This window comes from Thermobia domestica, chromosome 6 (assembly GCF_964235325.1).
Source record: "Thermobia domestica chromosome 6, izTheDome1.hap1.1, whole genome shotgun sequence".
In the NCBI taxonomy this organism is placed as follows: Eukaryota; Metazoa; Arthropoda; class Insecta; order Zygentoma; family Lepismatidae; genus Thermobia; species Thermobia domestica.
The window spans coordinates 4948482-4964903 of record NC_137459.1 but is presented as its reverse complement, the minus strand read 5'-3'; the positions used below and the strand labels follow the sequence as shown (position 1 = coordinate 4964903).

General features: G+C 37.6%; 1 protein-coding gene across 7 annotated transcripts in view; it reads left to right on the top strand.

Annotated features, from left to right (window-relative positions):
- The window catches only part of Ipk1 (Inositol phosphate kinase 1), a 794094-nt gene that overhangs the window by 659980 nt on the left and 117692 nt on the right, over positions 1-16422 (top strand). For all 7 annotated transcript variants that reach the window (XM_081761268.1, XM_081761270.1, XM_081761269.1 and 4 more), the window contains one exon: positions 6540-6598. In XM_081761268.1, coding sequence (XP_081617394.1) covers positions 6540-6598 — 59 coding nt within the window. The remainder of the gene's footprint in view (positions 1-6539; positions 6599-16422) is intronic.

Here is a 16422-nt window from a genome sequence, read left to right as displayed (position 1 = left end):
TAAATGTTTGTAGAATTCCGTTATCCATTACTTAAAATGAATATCAGGATATATCAGCCACTTTCCTAGCACGTTTTTGCTTTCTTTTACGAGGTTAGCACGAATTCTTTTTGTTTAGTTTTCTTTGTTTTGACAACGCGTCTCAACTCTTCAGAAATTAAAATTTTTGTTTATAAAGATGCTTGAACATATGTAGAGATGGGTGATACTTTCAAATATCGTATTAATAATACAAAAGCATCATACCGATCGATAGTTCAATTTTCGATATCTCGATGGAGTTTCGATAACCTGGCATTTTGTAGATATCAAAATTCCAGTGTCGCAGAGTACAAGTATGCGATCTTCATGCGAATAGTTGGTCAATTTTCTTGTGAAGCAGCTGGATTTTCTTTGTTGGGGGACAAAGTCTTTTTTTATTATAATCGTGTATGTGGATTCACAATTAATTGAACTAATTTTTGTGTGAGATGAGACTTAGATACCATCAGTGGCGTTTTTACGATTTTTTGGGGGGCAGGGGGGCTTTGCTAACTTTATTCTTGGAAATTTGAAAATTCTGAAAGATACAATATTTCATTTACTTTAAAATATTAAATAAAATTTCGGGGGATTAAGCCCGGAAGCACCCTTAAATACGCTACTGCATACTATTATTCTATTCAACAATGTAAACTATAATTTTAATGGTCACAATGTGTGAAGTAGATAGTGTTGCCATGAGACGAGACGAGACGAGACTTTAGGCTGTCTCGTCTCGTCTCGTGTAAAGCGTGTCTCGTCTCGTGTCTCGTCTCGAAAAAATGTGCTCGTCCCGTCTCGTGTCTCGTCTCGATAGGTTCTGTCCCGTCTCGTCTCGTCTCGTCTCGTTTTGTCTCGTGTTGTCTCGTAAAAAATATAGCAGCATACCATGGGAACGAAAGTAAAATGTAGCAGACTGCACCATGCTAATCAAGATACAACTAAGTTACAAGTATTACCCAGAACACACAAGACAAGAAATGTCACGGTAGCTACACCGTGAAGCCTGGCTCTGGTGTATGTGGTAGTCGGTTCGATCTCGGTTAGTGCCATGTGAGCTTTGTGGTGGACAAACGTCGAATGTGTGTGGGGGCCGCGGTAGGTCAGTGGTAGAGCGTTCACCTCTGGTGCTTGGAGTCTCGGGTTCGATACCAGCCCCCGCCAAGTGAACTTTGTGGTGGACAAACACCGTGTGCGTAGGTTTTCTCGGGGTTCTCCCGTTTCCTCCCACTTTCTTCATTCCACCATTTCATTCATTATTCATCATCACCGTCTGCTTTAGCCTAACCGGCATAACCGTGGGACGTAAAACTCAAAGATTTCATTTCATTGTTCGTATGTGTGTGTTTTCTCGAAGTTGTCTAGTATCCTACCACTTTCTTCATTCCACTAATTTTCCCATCAACATCCATTCGGGGTGGGCCAAAGTTGCCTAAAGGTCTTAAAAATAAATTCAAATAAGCTCACGAGGCAAGGAGAAATAGTTTACAAGATAATATATCTCTGCTGTTAGTTGTCTGAGGCTTCTCGACCCTGGCTTTTTTTTTTTAACATTCTGAAACATTGAAATTTGTTTCACCAGTTTCAATACACGAATATACAGTAAATTGCTCATAGGTACGTCGAAGATGAAGACACTAATGTCAAATAATGTTTACACGACAAGCAAAGTTCGATGTAAAGGTGTCACCATCCCCGACATTATCGTATACTACACTGGTATACAAAATTTTGCTTATTATTATTTCTTGATGGATTTTTATGTATTTTGACCCCCTGAACACGAATTTGGCACTTATTTTTATGTAGTGTCAATATTTTCAATGATATAAGCATGTTTTATTTTTCTCCTATACTGATTTATGCAGAATAATTTTTGTTCTTTTACTTCGATACTCGCTAGGTGGTATCGCATTTGTTATTAAAGATAATTGTTCGGAGTACGAAACAGAGAATATAGATTCTAAAGATACATAGCAGAATTGTAAATTGATTAAATAGAGTTATTCAAGTGTGAAGCTGATTTTGGAGAAAACAAAATATAAGGAACATCAATGGGACGTGTGTGGGGATTTCAAAATTATTGGTTTTCTTCTTGGGTTGCAAAGTGGTTATACTAAATATTCCTGCTTTCTATGTCTGTGGGACAGTCGGACAACTAACCAGCATTATGATCAAACCACGTGGTCTGAAAGAACGGAGCTTATTCCAGGAACACATAATGTGATAAATGAAGCATTAGTGCCCAGGGAGAAGATTCTCATGCCAACATTACATATTAACCTGGGATTGGCAAAACAATTTGTGAAAGCTCTGGGTCGCAATTCACCTGCCCTACAATGTATCAAACAAATGCTTCCAGCTTTATCCGAGGCAAAAGTTCTGGCTGGCATTTTCACAGGGCCTCAGATTCATGTCATGCTTAATAGTGGTCCACTTAAACAAAAAATGACGGAGTTGGAAAGAAACGCTTGGGGGGGCCTTTCATAAATTGGTGACGGGATTTCTTGTGCAGAACCGAAGTGAAGCGTTTGAACACCAAGTTAAGACACTCATTGATCAATATCGAGCATTTTGATGTAGAATGTCTTTAAAATTCTACTTCGTGGATTTCTTTAGGGAGAATTAAGGAGATGTTAGCGAAGAGCAGGAGAACGTTTCCATAAGGGCATTGAGGTAATGGAAAGCAGATACCAAGAAAGGTGGGACTGTGCAATGATGGGTGATTATATTTGGGGGTTAGTCCATGACGAAGTAAACGTTTCCCACAAAAGAAAAAGAACCACTAACTTTCACTTTTGACTACGGAATTCCAGTACTTGATGAACACTTTCCTCCAATCTCAGTACTTTTGTATATAATTTTTATAAGAAATGTAATATTCATATATTTTAGTATTTATGTATTGTTATGTAGATTTTTGTTGCCGAGAAAGTTGATGTCCAAAATGTGTTATGTTTGTAATTCCATGTTCCTATAAGACACAATTGTAAAATATATTACTGTTTGAGTAAAATCTAATATGCTTATAGCACTACAAATTTTGACATTACGGGAAAGTAACTGTCATACTCGTGTTCAGCGGGTGCAAATCATTAAGAAACCGACTAAAGACCAACATAAGCACAACCTTGATCAAAATTTGTATAGCAGTGCAGCCCACTTGCTTTATAGTGTCTGTATATATATATATACAGGGGCGGATCCAGGATATGATCAAGGGAGAGGCTAAACCATATTTTGCCGTTTTATCCAGTGTAAAGCAGGATCGAAGCCCATTTTATCCAGTGTATGCCTAAGCGTCAAGGGGGGGCTATAGCCCCTATAGCCCCTCTCTTGAATCCGCCACTGTATATATATATATATATATATATATATATATATATATATATATATATATATATATAGAGAGAGAGAGAGAGAGAGAGAGATGGAAAGATATATAGATAAATAGAGAGATAGATATATGTGTACACTTTGATTTCATATATTCCAGCCTTTAGGTTTCCATACCAATCCAAAAACTACTTTCCATTTTAGCATATTTAGATTTGTTGCAATTATTCTTTTTTTTTTAAAAAAAAAAAAAAGCTCGGAACCAAATAATTTTATTTAGTAATAGAAAGTATTTGATTGAAATGTTATATGTTACTGCACAGTAAGCTCTACTTAAAGTGCCATAGTAATGGGAGCTGAAAGACACATCGGACCAAAGAATGCTTGGGGCCAGTCTTCACCTCCATGGTACAAATCTGTTCCCATAACCGCGGGGTGTGTGCCACTATATGGTGGTTGCCCCGTTTGTGTAACAAAGTCATGACAGTACACCCAGATTAGCTAGTGGTCTAAAAAAGTAGTTGATTTTTGGGTGGCCATTTTGGATTAAAGTTTCTTATATTGTCGTGATCTATTCGCAATCATACAACGTACATCTTCATACCAAGCCGAGCGGTCTGCGGTGATAGACCATCGGCTTGAAGGCCCCGGGTTGAGTCCCGGAAGGGTCATGTGTATGGATTTTAACAGCATCTGTTTTTTCGTATTGTGTCAGGAGGCGAAATCGTACGGGGTAAAAGGATTTCAGTCTGAAAAAATTGGAGAGAATATCCTCCCCAGGATACTTTCATGGGAGTAAGAAATTAGTAAGAATATAGGATATACATTTTATAGCAGGTTTAAAATTATGGGTATCCTATTTCTTTTCTGTTAATTGTGTTCTTTAATGTTCGAATTTTGATCATTCTCATGATATTTTCTGCTTTCAACGGAGTCCCATGAATATTATACCAAATGTTCTTTACACTCTGTAAGAAACCATTTCTGAAGATAATTTAGGTCCTAATGAATATTATTCACTAGGAAAGGGAAGTATTCCCCTCCTCTGAACATGGAAGCAGAGGGCAATTTCGCAGAGGTCAGATCAAACATTTCCGCGTAACAAAACGAAGGTCCCCCTGTAAAACCTCTTCACCTAAAGTGTTATTGTTAGTATCATAAATTTGCCGAAAGCAACCAATTTGAAGGGTTCTTCGATAATATCTTTGCTTTTTTTGTCCCTCGACCGCCTTGCAAACAAAGAGGTGAATTTTACAACATGACTGCTGTATAATAAGCGAGCGATTGGTAAAATGGTGAAAGTGTGTTTTTATGTGTATGTGTGTGTGTGTGTGTGAGAGAGAGAGAGAGAAAGAGAGAGAGAGAGAGAAGACAAAATTTTAGTTGCAAGATGACATACTTCAATTGCCGTTTTCGGTTCATATAGCAAAAAGAATACCGCCACCAGAGAATAAAGACAAGTGTAGTGTGTTCTGTTTTCTTCCGCCATCTCAGGCAGAACTTTCAACTACAGCCTGTAATGAGTGTAGACCTTATCCAGTTTTCAAATTGAATAGATGGTCGTGGTAGTTCGGTTTCTTGACCTTGTAAAAATCTTCCCTGTCTTTGATTTTGTTTGACATCATTCCAGCCAGAAATGAAAAAATGAGAATTCCTCAGTTTACAGCAAGGGGAATTGGGGACAAGACATTAAGGATGATATTCCTGGAAGCTCATATATCACGATTGTTTCATTCAATAGACAGAGGACACTTTTCTATGAAGGCTTTCAACATGTTTTCACACAAACATGTCTTCTCCTTTTGCAATCTATATGACTATTGGCAATTTCAATCTTGGCCATTTCCGCCAGCGTTTTCATTTTCGAGACACGAGACGAGACGAGACATTTCAAGAGACATCCCGTCTCGTCTCGTGTCTCGTCTCGTTTTCGAGACGGGACAAGTAGCCTGTCTCGTCTCGTGTCTCGTCTAAAATGTTCTGTCTCGTCTCGTGTCTCGTCTCGTTTACGAGACGAGACGAGACGAGACACGAGAAATGTCTCGTCTCGTGGCAACACTAGAAGTAGACGAAACCACTTTGACAACAGCACATATTTACTAACATTAAGTCATGGTCTTCTATTGATGTAAGTCTTTCAGTCACTAACCGTTTCTGGGTCAAAAGATCCAATATATTTCAGGCAAAACTTTTCTTTTAGGCCTTATATCTGGAGAACTGCATATAGTGTAGCCAAATCTAAACTAACACTTAACTCAGCATGATGTACTTATTCCGCAAAAAATATGAAAATTCGATTTAGAGGCCGTTCAAAACTTTTGTGGCCCCTGATCCAAAAACTAATTATTTTTCAAGATCGCAGTCTTTTTGTGCATTTTTTTTATCATTCCTAAACTCCTTGGCCAGGATCATAATCTTTTGATCCATTTCTTTAAAATCATTTCTAAAATTTCTGTTAGTATTTACATTTGAAAGGTTCCTTAACGAGTATTTACACTTCTTTATCCCAGGTAAGTTTTCAATCAAGTTTTTAATCCCGTCTTTATGTAAACTCTTCTGTTCCGTTCAATGGAAGAAGTTGGATTTCGTAATTTATCCCCGTATTTTCGTCACTCGATGTATACAGTGCAGACCTGTCTAGCATTTTCTTTACCTTCTTTGCAGAGACAACATTTCTGATGATTTGTTTTCTTCTTGCTCGATCTCATGTATCTTCTGACCACCTCTTTTCTTTCAAGACTGTATTCACAGGATTTAACCATTATTTACCATTTTCTAGGGATGGAATTAAGCTGTTGTACGAATGTGGAAAACTTTTCCATATTATAAAGATTTTTTTTACATAATTTATATGCAGTGGGAGAAATGTTTCCCTGGCAAGGAGGAAATTCTTTGACAATCCGGGGAAATTCGCCATCTCTCTCCCGCTGATTTGAACCCTGACTAGTTGAATGATTTCATAACCACATGTATTCGCAGTAAAATAGAGTGAATACTAGTGCCAATAAATATACTTCTTGCTACAAAATCAAGTGTATTGTTTAATAATAATAATAAAGATATAGTTAGTGGTTTTAAATACTTTCAGTCCTGCTTGTTTTTTCATTGCCAAATAATTGTTGTAGAAATGTTGAACTTTGTTATTTATAATTTTTAAAGCAATATTTAATTCGTTTTTCCAGTTCAAAATGGGAAGAACAAGAAGTCATAGTTCCTATTGTCCGTTAGACTTATTCTCAGGGTAAGTACTGAACCTCATTTTGTGTTGATTTCTACCTGTATTTAATATAAGCATCATTCTTCCACCACTTGCAGCAGGTAAACACTCTATTCATGTTCACATAAGATACTTTTACCATGTCTACTATCATGTCGCAATTGCTAGAAAAGTTGATATGTTTGTCTCCAATCCTTTCGACAATGAGATCTCGGAAACTACAAGTGCTAGAAATGTGCTGTTTTCGCTGGTCGATTCCAATTTGCCAGTTCTTATTCATTAAAAAAAAAGAAAGAAAAAACATGTCTTTATTTTTCTATTCCACATTTTAGGCGTCGTTTTGACCATATTAGTTTAATATTGCCACACTAGGACTTTAAGGTTGATACTCTTGTGAAAGGCAACCAGTAGAGGAGCTACGTATAGCGGGTTGACGAAATTTCAGGCGCTCTGCTTAGATCTGTATGAGAAAACCTATTGCAAGCTGGCAACTCCGAAGGCTTGTAGACCCACAATGAGGCGTACTCGGAAATGGAATGACAAGAAAAAAAATGCATTTGGTATCATCTATCAGTTATCCAAGTTTGTCACAACCCCCCCCCCCCCAGCATTCTATATATTAAAATACTACATGTATATGTTTGTCTATAGCAATTGACTCCCTTTGAGAGTCTTCCTGTCTTTTACTTGTGTCCGTAAAGGAACTTGCACAGATATAATGAGAAGTGGGAAGAATATTCACGCTCATATTAGAACTGTGCGCTGTGGAAATAATGCAGGTTCAGCTAGTATCATTACATTGAGAACAGGTCCTTTTTTTCTTTTTTTTTCTTTTTAGAACTTTACTTTAAGGTATTTTGAAGAGCATAATAGAGGTAGGTGTGTTCAATGAACTGTGTAAAACATTTGGATTTATAACAACCATTCTGCACACAATGCTCAGTTGCCAACACCTGTATACCACATATTTAAAACTGTAAAAGAACACAAAAACGTTTCACATGACAATGTAGGTGCCACAAGCGGGGAACGTCAGAAATCTTGCCTCAATTTTCCCTGTTACATCCTTCATTAAGAATGGTTATATTCTATCCATAGAACAGGCCAGCTTAAGTAAGCAGTTTACAATCTTGAAGTCTCACGATAGGATTTCAACAGTTTCTCTTAGTTCCACTAGGCCATTGGTTCCCAACGTAATTCCTATTATGACCCCCATTTGCTCACATCCTTTTGGCAGTGACACCTTATAATTTCTGATTTGTAATAAGTTTGTGTGGGCTTTTTAATATGCCTATTGCGAAGATCTTACGATATCCATCTACGTATTTCTATAATAGTAAATTCCATTTCTTGTATATGTATAGTGGATATAGTAAATTCCCTAAAAGCGAATGGATTAAAACCGAAGTTGGTCAGCTCATTCATATTACAAATGTTAAATCCGATCCCATATATTGTTTCAAAATGGAGGCTGTTTGAAAACTTAATTTGGGTCATATGATAGAAAATGTGATTCCTAATTTTTTTTTTTAAATAAGCTTGGAAAGTTGTTAAAAAAGTTATTGAGCATTTTAAATGACTTCATAATGTGCACCATGAATATTAAACCGGACATTGCTTCACTAGTGAAATCATACCATGCTCAAGTATCTCATTAGCTTTCAATTTTAATTGCATTTCAATATGCAGGTTTTGTTGCATTTCTATTTTTCTGGTATTTCAATATACAATTGTCATTAGTTTCATATGGTACCTCTTTCATTTAAATTGATTTCTAAAAAACTTTGCTTCTGTTGAAAGTGTTTACAGTAATAGACCAATTTTTTGTTGTTCTTAACAATATGTATAAAAATAAAAATATGCCTGTGAGAACAAAATTCAAAATAATATTCTAAAATATTTTCCGGTATTAGATTCTAAATATATTTATCTCTTCCGCTTATCTTGGCGGTCCTCAGGTTGAGAAACCGTGCACTAGGCAATCCGGAGAAGAAAGGAATGAGATACTGCTTCTGACTGATTTATTTCTTTCTTTATTAATGTTTTCAATATGAGCTGGGATGGGCAGCCAGAAACTGGGCTCTTTGTTCCCAAAAATTGCACTGTCCCATTCTTTGGCTCACCTTACAAAATTAGTTTTCCGTCGAACTGCCACTGCATAAATAACAGCATAATATTAGAGCAATATTTCCAATAAGTTGTCTATTAAATAGTAAAAGTTCATATTATATCGTTAAATATAAAACAAACAGTATGCTCCGTGCAGGGCTGGATCCAGAATTTTCTGATGGGTGTTGCACCAATAACTACCAGTACATTTGAATTAAATTTGATTTTTTTTTTAAAAAAAAAAATGCCTTTAGGCATCTGTGTGAATGAGAAATTTGCCCTGAAAATGCTCAGCGTCTGGTCCCGGGAATCAAAGCCACGAGACTTTCCGAATACAAAGCCAACGCTTTACGCCGCTTTGTATCGTTATAATTTTCAGTATATATATATATATATATATATATATATATATATATATATATATATATATATATAGCTTACTGTTTCAGATCAGGAATTTCTTTAGTCACGGACTCATGGAATATAGTGGATACTTATATCGTACAGAATCCAACGAAAGTGTTGCTATTTTCAGTTAGTTTCTCATTTTAGATAGTGTATATTTACAACGAAAGGGGGTGCACGTGCCCCTAAATCCCCTAAATCCGGCCTTGGTTCCGTGAAAGACAAAACACTATTAGACATTTCAGATGTTTATTCAATACCACACATTGGTCAAACAGGACGCACAATTTCAACCAGATATTTGGAGCATACAAGACATATATACTAGGGATGGCCAGAATCGGTTCCTGGTGGAACCGGTTTTCGGGTCTAAATGGATCCGGTTCCGGAACCGGTTTTTCGGATCCAGGTCTGGAACCGGTTCTTCGGATCCAGGTCTGGAACCGGTTCTTCGGATCCAGGTCTGGAACCGGTTCTGAAAACTGGATCTCCAAGAACCGGTTCCGCTGGAACCGAAACTTTATGACCATTCCTACGCTAAACTCTAGCTGCTGGCAGGTTGTGAACAGTATGCTAGATGAAATGGTGGAAGCGGCAGGCAGGCTCCCAGGCGGCGGCAGCTTGTCTCATTTGGCTAAATAAACTGGATAAGTGGCAGACTCATTGGCTAAACAGGCAAACTGGCCAACTCATTTGGCTAAACACCCACTGGTGGACCAAAATTATTTTCTGGGGGCACAAGCGGGTCTGGGCGGGGAAGGCACAAGAGCATGGTCCTCTTTGCATTTCTTTAAAGGTGAACTTTTTGCCTCCTTTACGGGTCTTTGGGGGCTTTCGGATCCAGGTCTGGAACCGGTTCCTAAGATCCGGTTCTGGAACCGGGTTTTCAGATCCAGATCTAGAACTGGTTCTTAAGATGCGGTTCTGGAACCGGGTTTTCGGATCCAGGTCTGGAACCGGTTCCTAAGATCAGGTTCTGGAACCGGGTTTTCGGATCCAGGTCTGGAACCGGTTCCAGAACCGGATCTCCGAGAACCGGTTCCCCCGGAACCGGAACTTTGTGGCCATCCCTAATATATACGAGAATAAATCAACCAAAGAAGTCAGCATTAGTGCAACATGCACTATGAGAAAAGCATAAAATTTTGTTTGGAATGCGTCAGTTATATGTAGACCCACCCATGGATATAAAAGAATAAGGGAAGCAGTTGATGGAAAGTTACATGATAACACATTGAGCAGAGAGAAAGGTTTGAAATTAAGTTTTATTTAGAACGTTTTATTACAATAATCATAATCATAGGTATTCTGCCATTAGCGGCAGGTTACTTGTCGCAGCTGAGAAGCTCCCATGCTCTACAATCTTGCGCTAACGTTTTCGTCTTCACGAACAATTTCTCTGTTTTGATATTGTTCATTAATTATAGTTTCCTTCACCCCTCCTTCTATTTCCCGCCACCATACCCTCTAGCACGCCCCTCATGATACAGTTCCATCTTAGCCAATGTTCCAACCATATTCTCTTCCTCTTCTTAATAACAGCTAAAATTGTTCTTTTCTCCTCCACCATTTCTAACACCCTCTCATTCGTTTTGCGTTCGACCCAGCCAATTCTCTCCATTCTTCTCCACATCCACATTTCGAAAGCTTCTAGTAGTTTTTCATCATTTTTGCGTAATGTCCATGTTTCCGACCCATACAGGAAACTTAATATGACAAATTTGAATTAAACTGTAAGTTGTAAGAATATTTTATTATGTCATATTGACATGTAAAATTATAAAAAGTAAGAATTTAAAATTATGCTACAATAATTATACAACAATTTTTGAAATTAGTCGAACTCTGGTGAACGCACTTAGTGCCTGTGAAACATAAGTTAAAATAAATACAAAAAAATTGAGTTTGTTTAATTACAGATAGGCTATTTCCGTGAAATTTGTAGAATACGTGGGTAGTCCCAGAAGTGCCTGAACTGGCGTATAGATGGTGGTTGTGGTTTGGAAAGCATTACTATGGTCGAAAGTACCAACCTTATAAAGGTTAAGTTTGAAGACGCTACGATGTTTAGTATTTGTTTGGCATCCATCAATAATGAACGCTCTCAGTGAATTTGTAAACAAGGAAACAGGGGCATAATTTAGGGGGGGCAGGGAGGGGCATTGCCCCCCCCCTGAATTTGAGATGTATATAGATTTTATCAATAGAATAGTAGTAAATCAGAGAAAAATGCGAAATTTTACTTATATCAAGGGGTCTTGCCCCCCCCCCCCCAAGCAAAATCTGAAATGACGCTCCTGCATGGAAATAATGGATAATCGTTATGTGATACAATAATTTCATTTGAAAGATCTCAGTCCAGCCAATATTTCAGGTAGTCTACTCCTTCGTTTACAGAGTTCTAACAAGGCTGTACGAGCTGCAAGACAAACATCGCAGTGGTCGACCAAATCAGGTGACCACGACAAATATAGTGAAGAAAATCCACAAAATGATATTGGATGACTGTCGATTGAAAGTGCGGGAGCTAGCAGACATAGTGGACATTTCACGAAGTGCTGTGCATCGCATATTGACTGAAAATTTGGACATGAATGAAAGTTGCGCGCTAGATGGGTGTTGCAGTTGCTTATAGTCATACTGGAACAAAAACACAGTGATGCCAACCTGAAACAATATGAAATCCCATGTCGAGAGGCAAAAAAATCCCATTTTACGTGTGAATTTCCCATGTTATACTAATTAAAACTATGCTATAATATTAAAAATTAAATTTCTCTGTGTTAGTCACTTTTTACAATATATAAATGAATAAGCCGTAAATTTTGATCTTCTCGAAAAATCCCATATATGCTGCTTAGTATCCCTTTCCGAGAAAATAAGGTCAAAAACTCCCACGATATGGGATTTTTCCCACAGGTTGGCATCACTGCAGAAACAGCGTGGTAAGGTTCTTTCAGTCGAGTGTTTGGTGATGTTTCACAACAATAGAGCCGATTTTTTTTGCGTCTATTCATAACTATGGATGAAACCTCAGACGAAGGAAGTCAAAACAATGAACCAAAAGAGGAGAATCGACTCTAAAGACGGCAAAGACAGTTCCATCTACTGGCAAGATCTTGGCGTCAGTTTTTTTTTTTTTTTTTTTATGATGCGCATGGGATAATTTTCATTGATTATCTTCGAAGAGGAAAAACAATCAACGGCTAGTATTATACAAACTTATAGCAGCGTTTCATGCCTTGATTAAAGGCCTTCGACCAAATCCCCAAATAAAATTTACTTCTTTATTAGGGGGATCGAAATGAAGGGGTGTTGTATCGAGAAAGCAAATGAGCGGAGAGTTTTGCATTTCAAATTAAGTAAATATTACCTTTACCTTTCTTACTGGAACAATGAGGGAATTTAGTTAGTTGGAAGGGAAAGTGAATTCAGATAAAAATTCTATATTTTTTTTTCTAAGTGAAAAAGACAAGCTCGCTGTCTGAATAATAAAACGTCCTCAGAAATCATCATACACGGTATTTTACGTAGAATATTATGGTATGATATACGAGGGTAGTCTGAGAAGTACCCGACCTAACAAAGAAAACACACGCACAAAATCTCCTTTTAGCTTGATACACTTTTCTCAATGATGTTTAGTAGCTCTGATACCCTGTCTATAGTATGAACCGTCGAGATCCTCAAAATAACCAATAACTGCAGACTCCACTTCTTCATTGTGGCTCCGCGTAGCGTAGTCGCTAACGCTCTCGCCTTTGCGTTACCGGGTTCGATTCCAGGTGGGGTCACTCGGTCGAAAAAGTGTAAAACACTTTTTCAGGCCAGCCACCCTGAATGAGGTTTTCCTGGGTTTTCCTCATTCACATCAGAGGAATGCCGGGGTGGTGCCTAACTTATAGGTCCCAGGCCGCTTCCTTCCTTCCCTTTTTCCGGATAGTGTGCTCGCCGAGGGACATCATCCCTCAAACATGACGGGCTAAATGGCCACAGATGCCGAGAGCCCAGAAATCTAAATCCACCTCTTCATTGTTAGCTGATATTTTACTACCGAGGTACTGTTCAGAAGAAGTGGTCCATTACACGAATATACGTTCCATACCAATGCTCATATATTATATGATCAAATATTTGTTATTGAATATTTAATGACCCACCCAAGAAACCAATTTGGCATCGCATCTGTGAACTACACGTATTTAGGTTACTTATTTTAAGAATTTCAGATAAAACACTGTTCTTACTTAGTTATTTTTGAATTGGTGTAATATATAAACAGAACAAACCAATTGAGAATGCTCCAGGAGCATTATCAGAACGAACTTAGAAAGAACGGAGAGATGGAGCGGGAAGGATAACTGATTGCTCCTACATGCAGAGACGTACGCAGGGGGTAGGTCCTGGGGGTCCGGACCCCCTTCCCCCGAAATTTCGACTTTTGTGTCAATTTAGCCTAATTTTAGGGGCAATTTTAGGAATTTTAATATAAAATACCCTCATATTGAGTTTGGACCCCCCGAAATAAATTCCTACGTACGCTACTGCCTACATGCAAAAGTAAATATTTGTATCCGCACCTTCTTTTTCTCGCAAAGTTCGCAAAATATCATCTGTCTATGACTTACGGTTCCCGAGATAATGCTCCTTAAATATCCCGAAATCGGAACTATTTTTTTTTGGGCCTATATCTCGGGAACGGTAAGTCATAGAGAGATGGTATTGTTGTTAATCAATACCTAAGAGGATGGTAAACATCTTAGTACCGATATTAACTGATACCAAAACCAGTGGCCAGTTGGACACTGCCCGCCAATTACTATTTGGTATCAAAATATTCACCATCCTCTTAGGTATTGATCAACATCAATATCATGTATCTATAACTTACTGTTCCCGAGATATGGCTTCATAAATCTCCAAAAAATCTGGCCATTTTAGGCCAATATCTCGAGAATGATAAGAGTGACGCGGAAAAATTCCATCGCTTTCTCAGATAGTTTTTGATGCTCTATCGACTGGAGGGCTCAGATTTTTTTTTTTTTTTTAAATGAAAATAAACAGATATAGAGAATTCAATAACAAACTTTTTAAGTTCGTTGAAAATTTGTCATAAATACATTAATTGTATACATACTTCATACAATAATATTCACATCGGATGCAAAGGTTTTCTCAAGAGAGAACACTTTTTTTTTTCCTGCTAACAGTGTACTATTAGAAGAATGTGAGGCAGATGTATGTTATATTGAAGAAAACGGGAGATGCCGTCACATATTTGCGGAGGTGGTCACTGGAGAGAATATGTTTATAGTTTACAAAATTCCCATTATGTAAAGGATTGGAGTTCCAAGAGTAATGAGCGTTCGGCTACTTTTGAACAGACATATGGTTGGAAAGATTCGTCCATTTGTGGCACCCAGAGAAACGATCATTAATGACGGGTAACGTCAATCATCCCATGTGAGCTCCAGTCGGTAGTCATTCTCTGGTCTTCACGTTGTGGTGAAAAATATTATTCGTCAATTGTTCATCTACTACCCTTACTTTTAGCAACAAATTGATAGCACTTGTTCATTAGTCTGCGTGTATTTTTAGCTGCAACTACGTTCTCTCGAACCACAGCTATAAAACGTAACTGAAGATTTCCGGTATTTTTTTTTCTTTTGCGCGGGGCGGGAGGGGCACATTACATGGTTGCATTCGAGAAAATGTTGATGTTAGTGGAAGCACGACTTCTTTATCATACCCGTTTCCAGTGCTTCGTTAGTTTTTTTTTTTTATTATCATTGTTGTTGTTATTACAAGGAGGCCTTTTAAAAGTCAACTTGAAAACAAGTTTGCATCCGCAATTAGCTACTTTACATCGAAAGAAGTTGTACCAGAAAGAGATTTTAGTGTTTTTCCGCCGTTTGTTGAAGCCTGTTTTTCTAATGTCGATCCTCGTCTAACCAGCCGAGTGAGTTCATTGCAGAAGACGACAAAGCTGAAACTAAATGTCATAGATCTCTCTATATATAAAAAGAATTTTTATATATATATATATATATTCGTACGCAGCATGTTGAGTTGTTTTCGTGGTTCGATTTCCTTTCTGGAACCTGCAAGTGGGCATGTTTTCTTCAAGTGATAATCTAGGTGACGACGAGATACAGAAGTAGATAATTTTTTTTCATTATTTCACATCATGCTAATGTCAATAATTTCGTTTTTTTTTTTTTTTTTTTTTTTTAATGTTTATAACTGTCTTAAAGTACTTACAAAAATCTAGAATTCAGAAGGTTGGAAAGAAGGTACTTGTTTATAGTAGACACTGATTACAAAGAAAAGCATCAATTTTACTTTAGCTAGTTAAGAAAATAATTCTAGTGTAGTCCAGCCTAGTATCGTTAAAAGGCCCGGCTCTACCACATGTGCAACATGAGCATTTGCACAGGGCAGCAAAATCTGTCATAATTATATTGTTTAAAATAAATATTTCTTGTTGGAAACAGACTTCATGATGATGGTAGTGAAATTTACTAAGCTGATCTTCTATTTGAATACTACATTCATAAATCATGTTCAGGTTGCATTAGTTTAAGGTCACATGGACAGTGCTAAAGCAAATGGTCAAACAAATACCAGCATGGATTGCTTGATTGTTGTTAAATACAAGAACACAATTATCGAACAGTAGCCAACAGCTGTTCCATTTAGTTATCACAGTTTCGATATAAAAACTATCACAAATAAGTTGCTTATCATTGAAGGTGGAAACAAATTTTCAAATTTTTTCGACAGATGTGAAAGGGAAATCAAGAAATAAAATAAAAGAGCTAGTTGCAGTAGAGTTGCAAACTGATACATCTAGATTGAAGCTCGATATTGAATTCTATAGAAAGGTTTACTATATTTCCTCTGCAGATGTGTTTCCTTTATCTTTCACTAACATAATAGATTATTATTTAAAGAGAAAAACAGACACAGTGAGATTGTATTTGTAGTGTTTAGGCCTTTCTTAGTGCGAGTGCTCTTTTCCTACCCTTCGTTGTTCATGATGGGGTAGCATACTTAAAATCTTGGCTTTTAAGATTTGTTTCTTCTGGGGAAGGGAGGCCGCAAATGATGCCATTGCATGGGGTGGCAAATTGCGTAGGGACGGCCCTGATCGTTACTTGAATGGACATAGTGATAGTAATACAGACCCTGTCCATAAGACCCGTAGGAATTTTGAGGTGGACTAAGTTTCTCTTCAGATCCAAGTAAGACACGTCTCAGTGATGGAAAAAATCTTGGGTGATCATCTGGCAACCCGGGCATAAGTTGGCAAATTGGAAATTCAATATGGCGGC